This window comes from Coregonus lavaretus (assembly GCF_964263955.1).
Source record: "Coregonus lavaretus genome assembly, chromosome: 24".
Classification (NCBI taxonomy): Eukaryota; Metazoa; Chordata; class Actinopteri; order Salmoniformes; family Salmonidae; genus Coregonus; species Coregonus lavaretus.
In genome coordinates, this window is record NC_140011.1 from 44,519,707 (window position 1) to 44,543,960 (window position 24,254).

At 44.5% G+C, this 24,254-nt stretch overlaps 1 protein-coding gene across 1 annotated transcript in view; it reads left to right on the plus strand.

Moving 5' to 3' along the window:
* LOC311099903 (PAX3- and PAX7-binding protein 1-like) overlaps positions 1–24,254 on the plus strand; it is a gene marked incomplete at its 3' end in the record, with an annotated part of 89,713 nt that overhangs the window by 62,036 nt on the left and 3,423 nt on the right. The window contains exons 12-16 of the mRNA XM_084140622.1: positions 1,180–1,293; positions 6,447–6,632; positions 7,269–7,649; positions 21,697–21,943; positions 23,255–23,338. Coding sequence (XP_083996748.1) covers positions 1,180–1,293; positions 6,447–6,632; positions 7,269–7,649; positions 21,697–21,943; positions 23,255–23,338 — 1,012 coding nt within the window. The remainder of the gene's footprint in view (positions 1–1,179; positions 1,294–6,446; positions 6,633–7,268; positions 7,650–21,696; positions 21,944–23,254; positions 23,339–24,254) is intronic.

Below are 24,254 nucleotides of genomic sequence, written 5' to 3' on the forward strand. Positions count from 1 at the left end.
GAAGCTCGCGGCTGTGCACACTTTATTGGTTTTATTTGGTACTTTATCTATTCGAGGGAACCAGGGTCTCATTTACAACGGTGCCCTGAGGACAACAATACAACAAATTCAAAATGATCAATCAATATTAACTACAAATTACAGAATCAACATTACAGCTTCAAACACCACAAATACAATTATTGACATTCAATTCAAACAGTTGCAATTATCATTAAATTAAGTTTAGTCTTTCTCTTGTCTTCTTTTGTGTACATAAATATAACAAAAACGGGAAGACCAGGAAAATCTGTTTCAAATGGTTTCCCCCTCCCCTCTTCTCTCTCTCTCCTCTCTCCCATCTCCTCTCTCCCTCTTCCCTCCTCTCTCCCTCTTCTCTCCTCCCCCTCCCCTCTCTTCTCTCCTCTCCCCTCCCCTCCCATCTCCTCTCTCCCTCTTCTCTCCTCCACTCTCCTCTCTCTCCCTCATCGCTCCTCGCCCTTCCCCTCTCCTCTCTCCCTCCTCTCTCCTCCTCTCTCCCTCCACTCTCCTCCCCCTCCCATCTCCTCTCTCCCTTCTCTCTCCTCCCCCCTCTCCTCTCTCCCTCCTCTCTCCTCTCCCCTCCCCTCTCCTCTCTCCACCCCCTCTCCTCTCTCTCTCCTCTCTCCTCCCCCTCCCCTCTCCTCTCTCCACTCCTCTCTCTCTCCCTCTTCTCTCCTCCCCTCTCCTCGCTCCCTCCTCTCTCCTCTCTCCTCCCCTCTCCTCCCCTCTCCTCTCTCCTCCCCCTCTCCTCCCCCCTCTCCTCTCTCCCTCCTCTCTCCTCCCCTCTCTCCTCCCCTCCCCTCTCTCCCCCCCTCTCCTCCCCCCTCTCCTCTCTCCCTCCTCTCTCCTCCCCTCTCCCCTCCCCCCTCCTCTCCCCTCCCCCCTCTCCTCTCTCCCTCCTCTCTCCTCCCCTCTCCCCTCCCCTCTCCTCTCTCCCCTCCCCTCTCCTCTCTCCTCCCCCTCTCCTCGCTCCCTCCTCTCTCCTCCCCTCTCCTCTCCCCTCTCCCCTCCCCTCTCCTCTCTCCTCCCCCTCTCCTCCCCTCTCCCCTCCCCTCTCCTCTCTCCCTCCTCTCTCCCTCCTCTCTCCTCCCCTCTCCTCTCCCCTCTCCCCTCTCCTCTCCCCTCTCTCCTCCCCCTCTCCTCCCTTCCTCGCTACAGGAGATCCAGAAGGAGGCATCTCTGTTCCTCCTCTACAGCGAGTTATGTTTCCTCTTCCCCAGTCTCCTCTCCTCCCTACTCCTGGTCTCCTACAGCGACCACTGCGGCAGGAAGGTAAAACATACAGTTCCTATTACGCTATTGTTTCTAGTCGCCACCAGATGGCAGTATATCACCACAACCTAAACAACAACAAAAAAGTATTCATCACTACAGTTGAAGTCGGAAGTTTACATACACCTTAGCCAAATACATTTAAACTCAGTATTTCACAATTCCTGACATTTAATCCTAGTACAAATTCCCTGTCTTAGGTCAGTTAGGATCACCACTTTATTTTAAGAATGTGAAATGTCAGAATAATACTAGAGAGAATGATTTATTTCAGCTTTTATTTCTTTCATCACATTCCCAGTGGGTCGGAAGTTTACATACACTCAATTAGTATTTGGTAGCATTGCCTTTAAATTGTTTAACTTGGGTCAAATGTTTCGGGTAGCCTTCCACAAGCTTCCCACAATAAGCTGGTGTAACTGAGTCAGGTTTGTAGGCCTCCTTGCTCACACACGCTTTTTCAGTTCTGCCCACACATTTTCTATAGGATTGAGGTCAGGGCTTTGTGATGGCCACTCAAATACCTTGACTTTGTTGTCCTTAAGACATTTTGCCACAACTTTGGAAGACCCATTTGCGACCAAGCTTTAACTTCCTGACTGATGTCTTGAGATGTTGCTTCAATATATCCACATAACTTTCCTTCCTCATGATGCCATCTATTTTGTGAAGTGCACCAGTCCCTCCTGCAGCAAAGCACCCCCACAGCATGATGCTGCCACCCCCGTGCTTCATGGTTGGGATGGTGTTCTTCGGCTTGCAAGCTGCCCCCTTTTTCCTCCAAACATAACGATGGTCATTATGGCCAAACAGTTCTATTTTTGTTTCATCAGACCAGAGGACATTTCTCCAAAAAGTACGATCTTTGTCCCCATGTGCAGTTGCAAACCATAGTCTGTTTTTTTATGGCGGTTTTGGAGCAGTGGCTTCTTCCTTGCTGAGCGGCCTTTCAGGTTATGTCGATATAGGACTCGTTTTACTGTGGATATAGATACCTTTGTACTTGTTTCCTCCAGCATCTTCACAAGGTCCTTTGCTGTTGTTCTGGGATTGATTTGCACTTTTCGCACCAAAGTACGTTCATCTCTAGGAGACAGAACGCGTCTCCTTCCTGAGTGGTATGACGGCTGCGTGGTCCCATGGTGTTTATACTTGCGTACTATTGTTTGTACAGATGAACGTGGTACCTTCAGGCGTTTGGAAATTGCTCCCAAGGACCAACCAGACTTGTGGAGGTCTACAATTTGTTTTACATTTACATTTTTAGTCATTTAGCAGACGCTCTTATCCAGAGCGACTTACAGTTAGTGAGTGCATACATTTTTTCATACTGTCTGATGTCTTGGCTGATTTCTTTTGATTTTCCCATGATGTCAAGCAAAGAGGCACTGAGTTTGAAGGTAGGCCTTGAAATACATCCACAGGTACACCTCCAATTGACTCAAATGATGTCAATTAGCCTATCAGAAGCTTCTAAAGCCATGACATCATTTTCTGGAATTTTCCAAGCTGTTTAAAGGCACAGTCAACTTAGCGTATGTAAACTTCTGACCCACTGGAATTGTGATACAGTGAATTATAAGTGAAATAATCTGTCTGTAAACAATTGTTGGGAAAATTACGTGTCATGCACAAAGTAGATGTCCTAACCGACTTGCCAAAACTATAGTTTGTTAACAAGAAATTTGTGGAGTGGTTGAAAAACGAGTTTTAATGACTCCAACCAAAGTGTATGTAAACTTCCGACTTCAACTGTATATACTGAGATTATGTGATGCTTAGATTTCACACAGGTGGACTTTGTTTAACTAATATATATATATGTATATGACATTTACTGTCGCTAAATTAGTCCTATTCTCCTGTAGGTCTAAAGTAGGTCATTTGCTGAAAAAGACAATATATGACATGTACTTGTATATAGCTGTTAAATAGCCTGGGTACTCATTTGTTTAACGCTGTCATTCTCTCAATTCAATTTCAATTCAATTTCAATTTCAATCAATTCTATTTTAAATTTAAGGGCTTTATTGGCATGGGAAACGTATGTTAACATTGCCAAAGCAAGTGAAGTAGATAGTAAACAAAAGTGAAATAAAACATAAAAATGAACAGTAAACATTACACTCACAAAAGTTCCAAAAGAATAAAGACATTTCAAATGTCATATTATGTCTATATACAGTATTATAATGATGCGCAAGTAGTTAAAGTGCAAAAGGGAAAATAAATCAACAAAAATATAGGTTGTATTTACAATGGTGTTTGTTCTTCACTGGTTGCCCTTTTTTTTTGGCAACAGGTCACAAATATTGCTGCTGTTATGGCACACTGTGGTATTTCACCCAATAGATATGGGAGTTTATCAAAATTGGGTTTGTTTTCAAATTCTTTGTGGGTCTGTGTAATCTGAGGGAAATACGTGTCTCTAATATGGTCATACATTTGGCAGGAGGTTAGGAAGTGCAGCTCAGTTTCCACCTCATTTTGTGGGCAGTGTGCACATAGCCTGTCTTCTCTTGAGAGCCAGGTCTGCCTTTGGCGGCCTTTCTCAATAGCAAGGCTGTCACGTTCGTTCATAAACGGGACGGACCAAGGCGCAGCGTGATATGCAAACATGTTTATTTAACGAAAAACACAACGACAAAACAATAAACCAAACCTCACATGGAACCTCACATGGAACAAGATCCCACAACCCACTAGTGCCAATAGGCTGCCTAGGTATGGTCCCCAATCAGAACGGGCACGGGCCGTGCCGGACTGGACAAACGCACCACTGGTCTGGTGCGAGGAGCAGGCACAGGCCGGGCCGGGCTGGCGATGCGCACCACTGGCTTGTTGCGAGGAGCAGGAACAGGCCGGGCCGGGCTGGCGACGCGCACCACTGGCTTGGTACGAGAAGCAGGAACAGGCCGGGCCGGGCTGGCGACGCGCACCACTGGCTTGGTGCGAGGAGCAGGAACAGGCCGGGCCGGGCTGGCGACGCACACCACTGGCTTGGTGCGAGGAGCAGGAACAGGCCGGGCCGGCGACGCGCACCACTAGCTTGGTACGAGAAGCAGCAACAGGCCGGGCCGGCGACGCGCACCACTAGCTTGGTACGAGAAGCAGGAACAGGCCGGGCAGGACTGGCGACACTCACCACTTGCTTGGTGCGAGGAGCAGGACTGGGTTCCTTTATTAACCCCTGCTCCTTCTGCTACCTAACCAGCTCCTCTCGCCGTGCTTCTACACCTTCCTTCTGCTCCCTCTGAACCAATAGCCCCCGTAATCTGGTGGCCTCCTCTCCTAACCAGCAGATCCGCCCTGTCGCGGCCTCCTGCTGCCTCGTCGTTCCACACCGTGTGCCCCCCCAAAAAAAATTATTGGGATTGCCTCTCCACCCTGATCAGGGCCTCCATCTTTCTTGCCAGATCCTCTCTTATCTCCTGCCAAGTCCATCCTCTCTGCTCCTCCTCGGCACACTGCTTGGTCCAGGTCTGGTGGGATCTTCTGTCACGTTCGTTCATAAACGGGACGGACCAAGGCGCAGCGTGATATGCAAACATGTTTATTTAACGAAAAACACAACGACAAAACAATAAACCAATGATACGTGACGTCCTAAGGTACACACAACAAACCTCACACGGAACAAGATCCCACAACCCACTAGTGCCAATAGGCTGCCTAAGTATGGTCCCCAATCAGAGACAACGAGCTACAGCTGCCTCTGATTGGGAACCACACCGGCCAACATAGAACCATACATACTAGATCGTACAACATAGAACATACACAACAAAGAATATACACACCCTGACTCAACATATCAGAGTCCCCTGAGTCAGGGTGTGACAAAGGCTATGCTCACTGAGTCTGTACATAGTCAAAGCTTTCCTTAAGTTTGGGTCAGTCACAGTGGTCAGGTATTCTGCCACTGTGTACTCTTTGTTTAGGGCCAAATAGCATTCTAGTTTGCTCTGTTTGTTTGTTAATTCTTTCCAATGTGTCAAGTAATTCTCTTTTAGTTTTCTCATGATTTGGTTGGGTCTAATTGTGGGGCTGTCCAGGGGCTCTGTGGGGTCTGTTTGTGATTGTGAACAGAGCCCCAGGACCAGCTTGCTTAAGGGACTCTTCTCCAGGTTCATCTCTCTTTAGGTTAGCACTTTGTGATGGAAGGGTGGGGTTGGGGTTTTGCATTGTACTCAAAGGATATTATTGCAGAATTCTGCATGCAGTCTCAATTGGGTGTTTGTCCCATTTTGTAAATTTTTGGTTGGTGAGTGGACCCCAGACCTCACAACCATAAAGGGCAATGGGTTCTATAACTGATTGGAGTATCACTGTGTGAAAGGGTCAATATCAGGGGATCTTTACATTACAAGTTTTTGATATTCTAGAGAATACACACCATTTCCAATGCATACAGTGCCTTCGGAAAGTATTCAGACCCCTTGACTTCTTCCACATTTTGTTACGTTACAGCCTTATCCTAAAATTGATTAAATCAATAAAACATCTCAGCAATCTACACACAATACCCCTTAATGACAAAGTGAAAACAGTTTTTAAAAAAAATTATTTGCCAATTTATTACAAATAAAAAACCTAAATACCCTATTTAAATAAGTATTCAGACCCTTTGCTATGAGACTCGAAATTGAGCTCAGGTGCATCCTGTTTATATTGATCATCCTTTATTCAATTGATTGGACATGATTTGGAAAGGGGACTCTTCTCCAGGTTAATCTCTCTGTTGGTGATGGCATTGTTATGGAAGGTTTGGGAATCGCTTCCTTTTAGGTGGTTGTAGAATTTTCTGGATTTTGATAATTAACGGGTATCAGCTTAATTCTGCTCTGCATGCATTATTTGGTGTTTTACGTTGTACATGGAGGATGTTTTTGCAGAATTCTGCATGCAGAGTCTCAATTTGGTGTTTGTCCCATTTTGTGAATTCTTGGTTGGTGAGCAGACGCCAGACCTCACAACCATAAAGGGCAATGGGTTCTATAACTGATTCAAGTATTTTTAGCCAGATTCTAATTGGTCTGTGTGTGTGAGGATCCTAATTGGTATGTTACCAATGTCTCTCTCCCCCCTCTTTCTTCTTCTGTCGCTCTCTGCCCTCCTCTCTCCTCTCCCCCCTCTCATCCCTCTATCTCTAGGTAGCTCTGGTGCCCCCCCTGGTGGGCGAGCTGTTCTTTGCTCTGTGCTATGCAACCGTGTCTCACCTCTCCCTCAGCCTGGGTTACCTGCTAGGGGCCTCGTTCCTGGCCGGGGTACTGGGGGGGCCCACTGCTTTACTGGGGGGAAGTTTTGCCTATATAGCTGACCTGTGTGAGGAGGAGGGGGTGGAGGGGGATGGGGGTGGGGGTAAGTATACGTGTGAGGAAGGGGGTGGGGGTATGAATAGGGTTTGGATTGGGGCTAGAGATGAGGGGAGTTACCATTGTGAGGGAGGTGGGGGAGGGGGAGGTGATTACTGTAGAGATCGGGCTATGAGTGGGGGGAGTGGAGAGGGAGACCGAAGGAGAGATGGAGAGAGCGATGGACAGGGAGACAGAGGGAGAGATGGAGAGAGAGACAGAGGGAGAGATGGAGAGAGCGATGGACAGGGAGACAGAGGGAGAGATGGAGAGAGAGACAGAGGGAGAGATGGAGAGAGCGATGGACAGGGAGACAGAGGGAGACATGGAGGGAGAGACAGAGGGAGAGATAGAGAGAGCGATGGACAGGGAGACAGAGGGCGACATGGAGGGAGAGACAGAGGGAGAGATGGAGAGAGCGATGGACAGGGAGACAGAGGGCGACATGGAGGGAGAGACAGAGGGAGAGATGGAGAGAGCGATGGACTGGGAGGCAGAGGGAGAGATGGAGAGAGCGATGGACAGGGAAACAGAGGGAGAGATGGAGGGAGAGACAGAGGGAGAGATGGAGGGAGAGACAGAGGGAGAGATGGGGGGAGTAGAGAGGGAGACTGGGGTAAGGGAGGAGGTCGTACGGTGCGTATGGCAGCCTTGGACATGTTGCTAGGCGTGTTGTCAGGGCTAGCCTCTCTGTGTACTGGGTTCTATATTCAGACAGCAGGGTTCACCTGGCCGTTCATCACAGCAGCCATAATACATCTAATCAACCTGGTATACACAGCATGGGTACTGCAGGAGACCGTGGTTACACCCTCACACACAGACTCTTCATCATCATCATCATCACCGACACCTTCTGGGGCTGAGGCAGGCTCCGCCTACTTGCCCCAACGACAAGCCCTGATTGGTCGGTTGCAGGGTGTGTATCTGTTATTCACCGCATCACCAAGGAGGAGGAAAACTGTCCTGGGACTGATATTGGCGGCCTTTGCCTTCTATAAGGTTAGTGTGTGTGTGTGTGTGTGTGTGTGTGTGTGTGTGTGTATAACATTTCAACTTCACATCCTGTTTTAGAAGTCAGGACTTTTTACAGGTCCTGAATTTGTTCAAATGATATCTTAAGCTTAAAGGTTTAGGGTTAGGTTGAGGGTTTTGGGGTTAGGGTTAGGTTTAGGGGTTAGGGAAAATAGGATTTGAAATGGCAAAAACATTTACATTAAAAAAGGTTCATACATTTCATGAAAACACAGCTGTGAGTGTGTGTGTGTGTGTGTGTGTGTGTGTGTGTGTGTTTGTGTAAAATTATTAAACTAAAACTGAAAACACCCCCCCCCCCCCCCCCCCCCCCCCCCCCTCTCGCTCTCCCGCTCTCGCTCTCTCCCTCTCTCAATTCAATTAAATTCTAATCAAAGGGATTTATTGGCATGGGAAACAGCTATGAGCCCGAGTCAAAGCAAGTGAAATAAACAATAAACTAGAGGGAAATAAACAATCAGAAATTTACAGTAAAATACATTTAAAGTGTTATGTTATTGGCTATATACAGTGTTGTAACAATGTGCAAATAGTTAAAGTACAAAAGGGAAAATAAATAAACATAAATATGGGTTGTATTTACAATGGTGTTTGTTCTTCACTGGTTGCCCTTTTCTTGTGGCAACAGGTCACAAATCTTGTAGCTGTGATGGCACACTGTGGTATTTCACCCAGTAGATAAGGGAGTTTATCAAAAATGGGTTTGTTTTCTAATTCTTTGTGGATCTGTGTAATTTTAGGTAAATATGTGCCTCTAATATGGTCATACATTTGGCAGGAGGTTAGGAAGTGCAGCTCAGTTTCCACCTCATTTTGTGGGCAGTGCCTGTCGCCGCCTCTCTCAATAGCTATGCTCACTGAGTCTGTACATAGTCAAAGCTTTTAGGTGGTTGTAAAATTGAATTGCTATTTTCTGGATTTTGATAATTAGCGGGTATCATCCTAATTCTGATCTGCCTGTATGTTTTACGTTGTACACAGAGGATGTTTTTGCTGAATTCTGCATGCAGAGTCTCAATTTGGTGTTTGTCCCATTTTGTGAATTCTTGGTTGGTGAGCGGACCCCAGACCTCACAACCATAAAGGGCAATGGGTTCTATAACTTATTCAAGTATTTTTAGCCAGATCCTAATTGGAATGTCAAATTTGATGTTCCTTTTCATGGCATAGAAGGCCCTTCTTGCCTTGTCTCTCAGATCGTTCACAGCTTTGTGGAAGTTACCTGTGGCGCTGATGTTTAGGCCGAGGTATGTATAGTTTTTTGTGTGCTCTAGGGCAACGGTGTCTAGATGGAATTTGTATTTGTGGTCCTGGCAACTGGACCTTTTTTGGAACACCATTATTTTTGTTTTACTGAGATTTACTGTCAGGGCCCAGGTCTGACAGAATCTGTGCAGAAGATCTAGGTGCTGCTGTAGGCCCTCCTTGGTTGGTGACAGAAGCACCAGATCATCAGCAAACAGAAGACATTTGACTTCAGATTCTAGTAGGGTGAGGCCGGGTGCTGCAGACTGTTCTAGTGCCCTCGCCAATTCGTTGATATATATGTTGAAGAGGGTGGGGCTTAAACTGCATCCCTGTCTCACCCCACGGCCCTGTGGAAAGAAATGTGTGTGTTTTTTGCCAATTTTAACCGCACACTTGTTGTTTGTGTACATGGATTTTATAATGTCGTATGTTTTTCCCCCAACCCCACTTTCCATCAATTTGTATAGCAGACCCTCATGCCAAATTGAGTCAAAAGCTTTTTTGAAATCAACAAAGCATGAGAAGACTTTGCCTTTGTATTGGTTTGTTTGTTTGTCAATTAGGGTGTGCAGGGTGAATACGTGGTCCGTCGTACGGTAATTTGGTAAAAAGCCAATTTGACATTTGCTCAGGACATAGTTTCACTGAGGAAATGTAGGAGTCTGCTGTTAATGATAATGCAGAGGATTTTCCTACGGTTGCTTTTGACGCATATCCCACGGTAGTTACTGGGGTCAAATTTGTCTCCACTTTTGTGGATTGGAGTGATCAGTCCTTGGTTCCGAGTATTGGGGAAGATGCCAGAGCTGAGGATGATGTTAAAGAGTTTAAGTATAGCCAATTGGAATTTGTGGTCTGTATATTTTATCATTTCATTTAGGATACCATCAACACCACAGGCCTTTTTGGGTTGGAGGGTTTGTATTTTGTCCTGTAGTTCATTCAATGTAATTGGAGAATCCAGTGGGTTCTGGTAGTCTTTAATAGTTGATTCTAAGATTTACATTTGATCATGTATATTTTTTTGCTGTTTGTTCTCTGTTATAGGGCCAAAAAGATTGGAGAAGTGGTTTATCCATACATCTCCATTTTGGATAGATAACGCTTCATGTTGTTGTTTGTTTAATGTTTTCCATAGTGTATTTCTGTATTGTTTTAGTGTTTCATCATAGTGAAGGCGTAGGCTCAGGTTTTCTGGGTCTCTGTTTTTGAATGGATAGGTTTCTCAATTTCTTTCTTAGATTTTTTTGCATTCTTCATCAAAAATATTTGTCAGTTTTGTTAATTTTCTTAGGTTGTTTAGTTGAAATGTTTAGAGTTGATAGGGAAGCTGAGAGGTCAAATATACTGTTTAGGTTTTCTACTGCCAAGTTTACACCTTCACTATTACAGTGGAACGTTTTGTCCAGGAAGTTGTCTAAAAGGGATTGAATTTGTTGTTGCCTAATTGTTTTTTGGTAGGTTTCAACACTACTTTCCTTCCATCTATAGCATTTCTTAATAATATTCAGTTCATTTGGCTTTGATGCCTCATGATTGAGGATTGCTCTGTTCAAGTAGACTGTGATTTTGCTGTGATCTAATAGGGGTGTCAGTGGGCTGACTGTGAACGCTCTGAGAGACTCTGGGTTGAGGTCAGTGATAAAGTAGTCTACAGTACTACTGCCAAGAGATGAGCTATAGGTGTACCTACCATAGGAGTCCCCTCAAAACCGACCATTGACTATGTACAGACCCAGCGTGCGACAGAGCTGCAGGAGTTGTGACCCATTTTGTTGTAGTTGTGCCTAGAGGGGCATATGGGGGAGGGAATGCTGTCACCTCCAGGTAGGTGTTTGTCCCCCTGTGTGCTGAGGGTGTCAGGTTCTTGTCCAGTTCTGGCATTTAGGTCGCCACATACTAGTACATGTCCCTGGGCCTGGAAATGGTTGATCTCCCCCCTCTAGGACGGAGAAGCTGTCATGGTTAAATTATGGGGATTCTAATGGGGGGGATATAGGTAGCACACAGGAGGACATTTTTGTCCGTTGAGATCATTTCCATATTAATTTCTAGCCAGATGTAAAATGTTCCTGTTTTGACTAATTTAATGAACCTCTCAGTTGTAAGGTCCCCTGCGTGGTTCTGGTACCGGTTCCGACCAACATGCTTGTTATAAATCTGTGGACACCGTAGAGAAAAATGGCTTGCATTGAGCGATAGCCCTGGTTCCCTGGTTCTCTGGTTCCCTGGTTCCCTGGTTCCCTGGTACCCTGGTACCCTAGTTCCCTGGTTCCCTGGTACCCTGGTTCCCTGGTTCCCTGGTTCCCAAGGAGGAATATTTTTCTGAGCTTGTGTGATGTAGGATGTGAAATATGAAACCACTTTAAGCTGGGATGTCCTGTATAGCTCAGTTGGTAGAGCATGGCGCTTGCAACGCCAGGGTTGTGGGTTCGATTCCCACGGGGGGCCAGTATGAAAAATTTATGCACTCACTAACTGTAAGTCGCTCTGGATAAGAGCGTCTGCTAAAAAATAATTTAAAAAGAAAATGTCCTTCCTACCATTTCATTCACTCTTCTGACTATTTACAGCCATTAATCTTAAATAATTAATAGATTTTAAACAAAATAAATGTTCAGTTTGTCGTAGGTGGACAAGATTAGTATGAGATGAAAGAGTTCCTGTCCTGTACGAGTTCAGGAAGCCAGGCTAGAGGTCTGTCCTGTACGAGTTCAGGAAGCCAGGCTAGAGGTCTGTGAGATGTTGACAGCGATGGGGGCAAGACATCTACGTTTTGATCAAGAGAGATCAAAAAATGATCCAAATATGCACATTTTCTCTAACACTAAACATACAAATATGTGTTTTACAGTTATAAGGAAGGTGAACTCTTATAGTTAGTCATTTTAAGATTTGATCATACTATATTTAGAAAGCATATAAGTCATTTAATATATAATAATATAAGTCATTTCAAGCCTTATTCATACAGTTTTGTTGAATAGGAAATACATCATATTTCATATTTTAACATTTTAATCACATTTGTACTGTGTACTTGCGCTTGTGTACTCAAAGGTGACTACACCTCAGCAATTTATACAGTTGAAGTCAGAAGTTTACATACACTTAGGTTGGAGTCATTAAAACTCGTTTTTCAACCACTCCACAAATTTCTTGTTAACAAACTATAGTTTTGGCAAGTCGGTTAGGACATCTACTTTGTGCATGACACAAGTAATTTTTCCAACAATGGTTTACAGACAGATTATTTCACTTATAATTCACTGTATCACAATTCCAGTGGGTCAGAAGTTTACATACACTAAGTTGACTGTGCCTTTAAACAGCTCGGAAAATTCCAGAAAATGATGTCATGGTTTTAGAAGCTTCTGATAGGCTAATTGACATCATTTGAGTCAATTGGAGGTGTACCTGTGGATGTATTTCAAGGCCTACCTTCAAACTCAGTGCCTCTTTGCTTGACATCATGGGAAAATCAAAATAAATCAGCCAAGACCTCAGAAAAAAGAATTGTAGACCTCCACAAGTCTGATTCATCCCTGGGAGCAATTTCCAAACGCCTGAAGATACCACGTTCATCTGTACAAACAATAGTACATAAGTATAAACACCATGGGACCACGCAGCCGTCATACCACTCAGGAAGGAGACGCGTTCTGTCTCCTAGAGATTAATGTACTTTGGTGCGAAAAGTGCAAATCAATCCCAGAACAACTGCAAAGGACCTTGTGAAGATGCTGGAGGAAACAGGTACAAAAGTATCTATATCCACAGTAAAACGAGTCCTATATCGACATAACCTGAAAGGCCGCTCAGCAAGGAAGAAGCCACTGCTCCAAAACCGCCATAGAAAAGCCAGACTATGGTTTGCAACTGCACATGGGGACAAATATCGTACTTTTTGGAGAAATGTCCTCTGGTCTGATGAAATAAAAATATAACTGTTTGGCCATAATGACCATCGTTATGTTTGGAGGAAAAAGGGGGCAGCTTGCAAGCCGAAGAACACCATCCCAACCGTGAAGTACGGGGGTGGCAACATCATGTTGTGGGGGTGCTTTGCTGCAGGAGGGACTGGTGCACTTCACAAAATAGATGGCATCATGAGGAAGGAAAATTATGTGGATATATTGAAGCAACATCTCAAGACATCAGTCAGGAAGTTAAAACTTGGTCACAAATGGGTCTTCCAAATGGACAAAGACCCCAAGTATACTTCCAAAGTTGTGGCAAAATGGCTTAAGGACAACAAAGTCAAGATATTGGAGTGGCCATCACAAAGCCCTGACCTCAATCCTATAGAAAATGTGTGGGCAGAACTGAAAAAGCGTGTGCGAGCAAGGAGGCCTACAAACCTGACTCAGTTACACCAGCTCTGTCAGGAGGAATGGGCCAAAATTCACCCAACTTATTGTGGGAAGCTTGTGGAAGGTTACCCGAAACGTTTGACCCAAGTTAAAAAATTTAAAGGCAATGCTACCAAATACTAATTGAGTGTATGTAAACTTCTGACCCCACTGGGAATGTGATGAAAGAAATAAAAGCTGAAATAAATCATTCTCTCTACTATTATTCTGACATTTCACATTCTTAAAATAAAGTGGTGATCCTAACTGACCTAAGACAGTGATGTTTTATTAGGATTAAATGTCAGGAATTGTGAAAAAAATGAGTTTAAATGTATTTGGCTAAGGTGTATGTAAACTTCCGACTTCAACTGTAACTATTTTTACCAGAAAGGTGAGATTTCTTTGAGTATGCAGCATTACTAGATTTTGTTTATGATAAATAATTACTTTTGCGGATTATGTAGATGACATTTCTGATTACATTTAGTTACATTTAACTGGTTAATAGAGTGAGTTAAATCTGCTCTATACTAAATTAGCATACCCCCCAGAGTCTCTTCCCTGTTTCACACCTGGTAGTTTGGTGGATGGGACTACCAGCTCTCTGTAACCTAGAGGGCAACCAGTGGGTCCATCTCCTCTATACCATGTTTCTTGTAGAATGATAATGTCTGTATTTCCAATTTCTTTGGTAAAGTCTGGGTTCCTGCCAAAGGCAGAAGATCTCAGACCTTGTATATTCCAGGATGAGATAGATGTGTCCATGTAAATAGCCTGTTTTTTTGTATTTTGTTTTGTATTTTACGTATATATTTCCCTATCACACTTTTCATCCTTCTACTAAATATACTTCCCTGCAACCCGCCTCACTCAATGTGGAACAGATTCTATTATTTACTCACCTTTATCTAGAATCTCCGGTTGAAACTAGACAGCCAGCTAACTAGCTAACTAGCTACTTGCTATTAGCCACCGTTAGCGGTTTTCACCCAGAACATTGGATTTTCTGCCAGAATAACTGAATCACTGGACCTTAACACCGGATCTAGCTAGCCGCAACCGAATGGATGTCGAATGGATGTTGCTGTAGGCTAATTACCACTGCCCCCGTAGCACCAGTTAGCCTTGAGCTAGCCCCGGCTATCTACCTCTCTGTCTACCGGACGGGAGTAGCCAGCTAACCAGCTAACTAGCTACTTGCTATTAGCCACCGTTAGCGGCTTTTTCTCCATTGTCCGTGGCCTGCACTACCTACCAGCCAGCTCTAGTCTGGACTATTATCGGCCAGTCTGCACTGTCTGCACAGCGAGTTATCGACCCAGAACCTATCAAATTTTCTGCCGGAATCACTGAATCACTGGACTGGATAATCGCAACTAGCTAGCTGCAACCAAATATTGCTGTTCACTGGACCTTATGATCACTCAGCTGCACAGCTGATGCCTGCTGGACTGTTCCTTTACACGGTACCCTGTCCTGTTTATTCTGTTTAGCCTCAGCCCAAACTTTATCGCCATTCCCAGTTGTTGTCTTAGCTCTCTCTAATAACACCAGTGATTGCATTATGCCTCTCTCCCATGTCAATATGCCTAGCCTATTGCTGTTTGGGTTAGTTCTTATTATACAATTTCACTGTAGAACCCCAAGTCCCTCTCAACCTGCCTCAAATAGTTCCTTTGTTCCACCCCCCATACACGCAGAGACCGGCTCAATCGGTGCCTCCAGTGAGGAGGACTAGAATAAGGATACGACTAAAGGCTTTAAGAACTGGTCTTCTAGTGCGTTGGGTACAGAGAATAAAGGGGGCAGATTTCCGGGCGTTGTAGAATAGATTCAGGGAATTATGTACAGACAAGGATATGAAAGGATATGTGTACAGTATCTCTTTCATTGTTACCCAACGCTTAGGTTTACCTCCACTGTACTCATATCCTTTCATATCCTTGTCTGTACATAATGCCCTGAATCTATTCTACAACGCCCGGAAATCTGCCCCCTTTATTCTCTGTACCCAATGCACTAGAAGACCAGTTCTTAAAGCCTTTAGCCGTATCCTTATTCTACTCCTACTCTGTTCCTCTGGTGATGTAGAGGCTAACCCAGGCCCTGCAGCCCCCAGTATCACTCCTACTCCCCAGGAGCTATCATTTGTTGACTTCTGTAACCGCAAAAGCCTTGGTTTTCTGCACGTTAACATCAGAAGTCTACTTCCTAAGTTTGAGTTATTCACTGCGTTAGCACACTCCGCCAACCCTGATGTTGTAGCAGTGTCTGAATCCTGGCTTAGGAAGGCCACCAAAAATTCTGAAATGTCCATCCCCAACTACAACATTTTACGTCTAGATAGAACTGCCAAAGGGGGTGGAGTTGCAATCTACTGTAGAGAGAGCCTGCAGAGCTCTATCATACTATCCAGGTCTGTGCCCAAAAAGTTTGAGCTTCTACTTCTAAGAATCCACCTTTCCAGAAATAAGTCTCTCACTGTTGCCGCTTGCTACAGACCCCCCACATCCCGGCCATCCTACAATCCAAACTAGATGCCCTCAATCTCACACAAATGATCAACGAACCTACCAGGTACAACCCTAAATCCGTAAACATGGGTACCCTCATAGATATCATCCTGACTAACTTACCCTCTAAATACACCTCCGCTGTCTTCAACCAGGATCTCAGCGATCACTGCCTTATTGCCTGCGTCCGTAACGGGTCCGCGGTCAAACGACCACCCCTCATCACTGTCAAATTCTCCCTAAAACACTTTAGTGATCAGGCCTTCCTAATTGACCTGGCCCAGGTATCCTGGATGGATATAGATCTCATTCCGTCAGTAGAGGATGCCTGGTTGTTCTTTAACCCTCCCGTTGTCCTAGGGTCAAAATGACCCGCCACTGTGTTGAACCAACTTTATTTAATTTGTATATTTTTTGGATCATTTGTGAGAAGGAGGCAGTGATACTTTCTTTAAAGTCTCACTGCCTCCTCCTCACAAATGATCCCAAAAATATAAAAATTAAATAAAGTTGGTTCAACACAGTGGCGGGTCATTTTGACCCTAGGACAACGGGAGGGTTAAAAGTAATTTCCTCTCAATCTTAAATAAGCATGCACCATTCAAAAAATACAGAACTAAGAACAGATATAGCCCCTGGTTCTCCTCAGACTTGACTGCCCTTGACCAGCACAAAAACATCCTGTGGCGTACTGCATTAGCATCAAATATCCCCCGCGATATGCAACTTTTCAGGGAAGTCAGGAACCAATATACACAAGCAGTTAGGAAAGCAAAGGCTAGCTTTTTCAAACAGAAATTTGCATCCTGTAGCACTAACTCCAAAAAGTTTTGGGACACTGTAAAGTCCATGGAGAATAAGAGCACCTCCTCCCAGCTACCCACTGCACTGAGGCTAGGAAACACTGTCACCACCGATAAATCTACAATAATCGAGAATTTCAACAAGCATTTTGCTACGGCTGGCCATGCTTTCCACCTGGCTACCCCTACCCCGGCCACCAGCTCTGCACCCTCCGCTGCAACTTGCCCATGCCCCCCCCCCGCTTCTCCTTCACACAAACTCAGACAGCTGATGTTCTGAAAGAGCTGCAAAATCTGGACCCCTACAAATCAGCTGGGCTAGACAATCTGGACCCTTTCTTTCTAAATTTAGCCGTCTAAATTGTCGCAACCCCTATTACTAGCCTGTTCAACCTCTCTTTCGTAACGTCTGAGATCCCCAGAGATTGGAAAGCTGCCGCGGTCATCCCCCTCTTCAAAGGGGGTGACACTCTAGATCCAAACTGTTACAGACCTATACATCCTGCCCTGCCTTTCGAAAGTAATTGAAAGCCAAGTTAACAAACAGATCACCGACCATTTCGAATCCCACCATACCTTCTCAGCTATGCAATCCGGTTTCCGAGCTGGTCATGGGTGCACCTCAGCCACGCTCAAGGTCCTAAACGATATTATAACCGCGATCGATAATAGACAGTACTGTGCAGCCGTCTTCATCGACCTGGCCAAGGCTTTCGACTCTGTCAACCACCGCATTCTTATTGGCAGACTAAATAGCCTTGGTTTCTCAAATGACTGCCTCGCCTGGTTCACTAACTACTTCTCAGATAGAGTTCAATGTGTCAAATCGGAGGGCCTGTTGTCTGGACCTATGGCAGTGTCTATGGGGGTGCCACAGGGTTCAATTCTTGGGCCAACTATTTTCTCCGTGTATATCAATGATGTCGCTCTTGCTGCTGGTGACTCTCAGATCCACCTCTACGCAGACAACACCATTTTGTATACTTCTGGCCCTTCATTGGACACTGTGTTAACAAACCTCCAAACGAGCTTCAATGCCATACAACACTCCTTCAGTAGCCTCCAACTGCTCTTAAACACTAGTAAAACTAAATGCATGCTCTTCAATCGAACGCTGCTGGCACCCGCCCACCCGACTAGAATCACTACTCTCGACAGGTCTGACCTAGAGTATGTGGACAAGTACAAATACCTAGGTGTCTGGTTAGACTGTAAACTCTCCTTCCAGACTCACATTAAGAATATCCAATCCAAAGTTAAATCTAGAATTGGCTTCCTATTTCGCAACAAAGCCTCCTTCACTCATGCTGCCAAACATGCCCTCGTAAAACTGACTATCCTACCGATACTTGACTTCGGCGATGTCATTTACAAAATAGCCTCCAACACTCTACTCAGCAAATTGGATGTTGTCTATCACAGTGCCATCCGTTTTGTCACCAAAGCCCCATATACTACCCACCACTGTGACCTGTACGCTCTTGTTGGCTGGTCCTCACTACATATTCGTCGCCAAACCCACTGGCTCCAGGTCATCTATAAATCACTGCTAGGCAAATCCGCGCCTTATCTTAGATCATTGGTCACCATAGCAACACCCACCCATAGTATGCGCTCCAGCAGGTATATCTCACTGGTCATCCCCAAAGCCAACACCTCCTTTGGCCGCCATTCCTTCCAGTTCTCTGCTGCAAATGACTGGAACGAACTGCAAAAATCTCTGAAGCTGGAGACTCTTATCTCCCTCACTAACTTTAAGCATCAGTTGTCAGAGCACCTTACCGATCACTGCACCTGTACACAGCCCATCTGAAATTAGCCCACCCAACTACCTCATCCCCATATTGTTATTTATTTTGCTCATTTGCACCCCAGTATCTCTATTTGCACATCATCTCTTGCACATCTATCATTCCAGTGTTAATACTAATTGTAATTATTTTGCACTATAGCCTATTTATTGCCTTACCTCCATAACTTGCTACATTTGCACACACTGTATATATATTTTCTGTTGTATTTTTGACTTTATGTTTTTGTTTTACCCCATATGTAACTCTGTGTTGTTGTTTTTATCGCACTGCTTTGCTTTATCTTGGCCAGGTCGCAGTTGTAAATGAGAACTTGTTCTCAACTGGCTTCTTACCTGGTTAAATAAAGGTGAAAAAAAATAAAAATTATCTGTGTGGTTTAGGCTCTGACCAAGCTGAGCAGGATGGGGCTTGGGTGGGTGTTTTAGTTGAGGTCCTTGTTGTGGGGTGCAGAAGGACCTATGACTGATATGGGTGTGGCTAGGGTTTGTCGGGGGGGGGGGGGGGGGGTGTCAACTGGTTGTGGTGGGGGTGGGGATGTGGCTGGTAGTCCTGTGGTCTGGGTGTAGGTTCTCTTGTTGCAGGTCCTACAGTTCTGGGAGGGAGTCTTGCTGGTCTGGGTGGGGTTTTTATTTTTGCTCTGTTGCTCCTGTGTGAGGTGTTGGGGCTGCGGTTGAAGGTGATGTCCTTACATTTACATTTACATTTTAGTCATTTAGCAGACGCTCTTATCCAGAGCGACTTACAGTTAGTGAATACATTTTTTTTTTTTATACTGGCCCCCCGTGGGAATCGAACCCACAACCCTGGCGTTGCAAACGCCATGCTCTATCAACTGAGCTACATCCCTGCCGGCCATTCCCTCCCCTACCCTGGACGACGCTGGGCCAATTGTGCGCCGCCCATGAGTCTCCCGGTCGCGGCCGGCTGCGACAGAGCCTGGATTCGAACCAGGATCTCTAGTGGCACAGTTTGCACTGCGATGCAGTGCCTTAGACCACTGCGCCACTCAGGAGTCCTTCAGGGGGGTGATCAGACTCGCTCGGGGTAAGGGGAGTCATCACCAAGAGAAAGCTTCTCCTGCCGTGCTCTCTCTTTGATTCTGTAAAAGTGATGTTGTAAGTGTATGAAGTTGCCCTGCAGCACCACTGTTCCATTCTTGTCCAGGTTGACAGAGGGTGTCTCCGTCTCAGGGTCCTTGTTTTCCAGTGTTCTGATGTTCCACCCTCCTCCAATACCCTCTCTCTTAAAAGAGGGATAGTGTGCTCTTATAGCAGTGTGCCATGCCCAGGGAGGGTCTGTGTGGAAGATTAGGTTGCGTTCGTTCCCATTTTTGTAGCAGTCAGTAAAAGATTCTCTGGATTGTCCATGAGGAGCGTCTCTTTGTACTCTTTCCGTGCCTTGTCATTTTCTATATCCAAGGGGTTCTGTACTGTGGTGACCTCTGCACAGAGGGAAGCCATGGAGCAGGGGGCCAAAGGGGTGGGGTGGGGGATTTGGGTGGGGGAGGAAAAAGGGTAGGGTGGGGAATCCATCATTTGGGTGGGGGAGGAACTCTGCTGCCATTGTTGGGCTCATGCTAATTAATGTTGCAGCTGGGTCTGTTCTTTCCTAGCAAACTTGGTAGCTTTTTAACTCAGCATTCAGTCTTTGTAAAGTAAAATATCTAGAGAAGTTTGCTGGATAGTCCTTGGTAGTAAGAATCCTTGGTAGTAAGAATCCTTGGCAGTAAGAATCCTTGGCAGTAAGAATCCTTGGCATTAAGAATCCTTGGCAGTACAGTGCCTTGCAAAAGTATTCATCCCCCTTGGCATTTTTCCTATTTTGTTGCATTACAACCTGTAATTTAAATTGATTTTTATTTGGATTTCATGTAATGTACATACACAAAATATTCCAAATTGGTGAAGTGAAATGAAAAAAATAACTTGTTAAAAAAATTCTAAAAATAAATAACGGTAAAGTGGTGCGTGCATATGTATTAACCCCTTTGCTATGAAGCCCCTAAATAAGATCTGGTGCAACCAATTACCTTCAGAAGTCACATAATTAGTTAAATAAAGTCCACCTGTGTGCAATCTAAGTGTCAAATAATCTGTCACATGATCTCAGTATATATACACCTGTTCTGAAAGGCCCCAGAGTCTGCAACACCACTAAGCAAGAGGGCACCACCAAGCAAGCGGCACCATGAAGACCAAGGAGCTCTCCAAACAGGTCAGGGACAAAGTTGTGGAGAAGTACAGGTCAGGGTTTGGTTATAAAGAAAAATCGGAAACTTTGAACATCCCACGGAGCACCATAAACCCATTATTAAAAAATTGAAAGAATATGGCACCACAACAAACCTGCCAAGAGAGGGCCGCCCACCAAAACTCATGGACCAGGCAAGGAGGGCATTAATCAGAGAGGCAACAAAGAGAAAAAAGATAACCCTGAAAGAGCTGCAAAGCTCCACAGAGGTTTGAGACTGGGACGGATGTTCACCTTCCAGCTGGACAATGACCCTAAGCATACTGCTAAAGCAACACTCGAGTGGTTTAAGGGGAAACATTTAAATGTCTTGGAATGGCCTAGTCAAAGCCCAGACCTCAATCCAATTGAGAATCTGTAGTATGACTTGAAGATTGCTGTACACCGGCGGAACCCATCCAACTTGAAGGAGCTGGAGCAGTTTTGCCTTGAAGAATGGGCAAAAGTCCCAGTGGCTAGATGTGCCAAGCTTATAGAGACATACCCCAAGAGACTTGCAGCTGTAATTGCTGCAAAAGGTGGCTCTACAAAGTATTGACTTTGGGGGGTGAATAGTTCAAGTTTTCTGTTTTTTTTTCTTGTTTGTTTCACAAGACAAAATATTTTGCATCTTCAAAGTGGTAGGCATGTTGTGTAAATCAAATGATACAAACCCCCCAAAAATCAATTTTAATTCCAGGTTGTAAGGCAACACGATAGGAAAAATGCCAAGGGGGGTGAATACTTTCGCAAGCTACTGTAAGAATCCTTGGTAGTAAGAATCCTTGGCAGTAAGAATCCTTGGCAGTAAGAATCCTTGGCAGTAAGAATCCTTGGTAGTAAGAATCATTGGTTAGTATCCTATATGTCCTTGTAAAAAAAATCAAAATCTATCTTTTTGTCAAGATTCAGGAGCTCATCTGCTCATGGCCTGCTCCTTTCTCTCTCCCCCCCCCCCCCCCATCTCCCTGTCAGCTATCTAAGATGATTGTTCATTAGTTTTAATTTAGTATTTTTTCACACATTGCATCCATCCTCTCTCTCCCCCACAGGTGTCTAAGCTGGGTGGTATGTCCATCTTCATCCTGTATGAGCTGAATGCTCCTCTGTGTTGGAGTGAGGTGTTGGTGGGCTACGGTTCAGCCCTGTCTACACTCATCTACCTGGGGAGCTTTGCAGGGGTCTCCCTGCTGTCACGCTGTCTCCGGGATGGGTATATAGTACTACTGGGACTGCTGTCTGTCGCTGCAGGACTGCTGACGGCTGCCTTCGCCAAGAACACACTTCTCATGTTCCTAGGTGAGATGGGGGGGGGGTATTGACTGGTAGGTTGTCTGGCTGATTGATTGATTGAATTAGTTTTATAATTAGAAGTAGTAGGCTGTTCAAGCAGGAGACAACATTACACACAGGTACATAAAACATTACTGATGATGGTCCTCTGTAGCTCAGCTGGTAGAGCACGGCGCTTGTAACGCCAAGGTAGTGGGTTCGATCCCCTGGACCACCCACACACAAAAAATTAAAAAATTAAAAAATGTATGCACGCATGACTGTAAGTCGCTTTGGATAAAAGCGTCTGCTAAATGGCATATTATATATTATTATATTATATTATATTATATAAAAAAACACCTGAAGGCGTATATTTTCCTCCTCATGCCCACTCCTGTGTGTGTGTGTGTGTGTGTGTGTGTGTGTGTGTGTGTGTGTGTGTGTGTGTGTGTGTCAGGACCCCAATGTCCTAACATTTCACCTTAATGTCCTGAAAAGGTAGGAAAACAATAACTTATTTGAAATTAATTTGTTCAAATGCTATTTTAAGCTTAAGGGTTAGGTTTGGGGTTAGGGAAAATAGGATTTTTAATGGTAAAAAAAATTGTACACTCCAAAAATACCTGAAATTTCAGGAAAACACAGATGTGTGTGTGCGCATGTGTGTTTGTGTAAAAATACTTTACTAAAACAGAAAACACCCTCCCCTCCTCTCTTTCCCCTCCTCTCTTTCCCCTCCTCTCTTTCCCTCTCTCAATTCAATTAAATTCCATTCAAAGGGATTTATTGGCATGGGAAACATGTTTACATGGAAGCCCGAGTCAAAGCAAGTGAAATAAACAATAAACAAAATAAAAATAAACAATCAGAAATTAACAGTAAAATACATTTTAAGTGTTATATTATTGGCTATATACAGTGTTGTAACAATGTGCAAATAGTTGAAGTATTAAGGGGAAAATAAATATGTGTGTGTGTGTGTGTGTGTGTGTAAACCAGTTCTCTCGTGTGTGTGTGTGTGTGTGTGTGTGTGTAAACCAGTTCTCTCGTGTGTGTGTGTGTGTGTGTGTGTGTGTGTGTGTGTGTGTGTGTGTGTGTGTGTGTAAACCAGTTCTCTCGTGAGTGTGTGTGTGTGTGTGTGTGTAAACCAGTTCTCTCGTGTGTGTGTGTGTGTGTGTGTGTAAACCAGTTCTCTCGTGGGTGTGTGTGTGTGTGTGTGTGTGTGTAAACCAGTTCTCTCGTGTGTGTGTGTGTGTGTGTGTGTGTGTAAACCAGTTCTCTCGTGTGTGTGTGTGTGTGTGTAAACCAGTTCTCTCGTGTGTGTGTGTTCCTTAGTGCGGCTGCCTCTCCTTCTCTCCATCATGCCTGCTCCTGTTCTGAGGTCCATGATGTCCAAGATAGTACTCAGCTCTGAACAGGGTAAGACACTATGCTAAGCTAGGCTACATTCCACTATTCCACTATACTAGGCTGAGCTAGGGTACATTACACTATGTTACACTATGCTAGGCTAGGATGAGCTAGTGTACATTACATTATGTTACACTATGCTAGGCTAGGCTGAGATAGGGTATGTTACACTATGCTAGGCTAGGATGAGCTAGGGTACATTACATTATGTTACACTATGCTAGGCTAGGCTGAGATAGGCTATATTACACTATGCTAGGCTAGGCTGAGCTAGGCTATATTACATTATGTTACACTATGCTAGGCTAGGCTAGGCTGAGCTAGGCTATATTACACTATGTTACACTATGCTAGGCTGAGCTAGGGTACATTACATTATGTGACACTATGCTAGGCTGAGCTAGGCTACATTACACTATGTGACATTATACTAGGCTACATTACACTATGTGACATTATGCTAGGCTACATTACACTATGTGACATTATGCTAGGCTACATTACACTATGTGACATTATGCTAGGCTACATTACACTATGTGACATTATGCTAGGCTACATTACACTATGTGACATTATGCTAGGCTACATTACACTATGTGACATTATGCTAGGCTACATTACACTATGTGACATTATGCTAGGCTACATTACACTATGTGACATTATGCTAGGCTACATTACACTATGTGACATTATGCTAGGCTACATTACACTATGTGACATTATGCTAGGCTACATTACACTATGTGACATTATGCTATGCTGAGCTAGGCTACATTACACTATGTGACATTATGCTAGGCTGAGCTAGGCTACATTACACTATGTGACATTATGCTAGGCTACATTACACTATGTGACATTATGCTAGGCTACATTACACTATGTGACATTATGCTAGGCTACATTACACTATGTGACA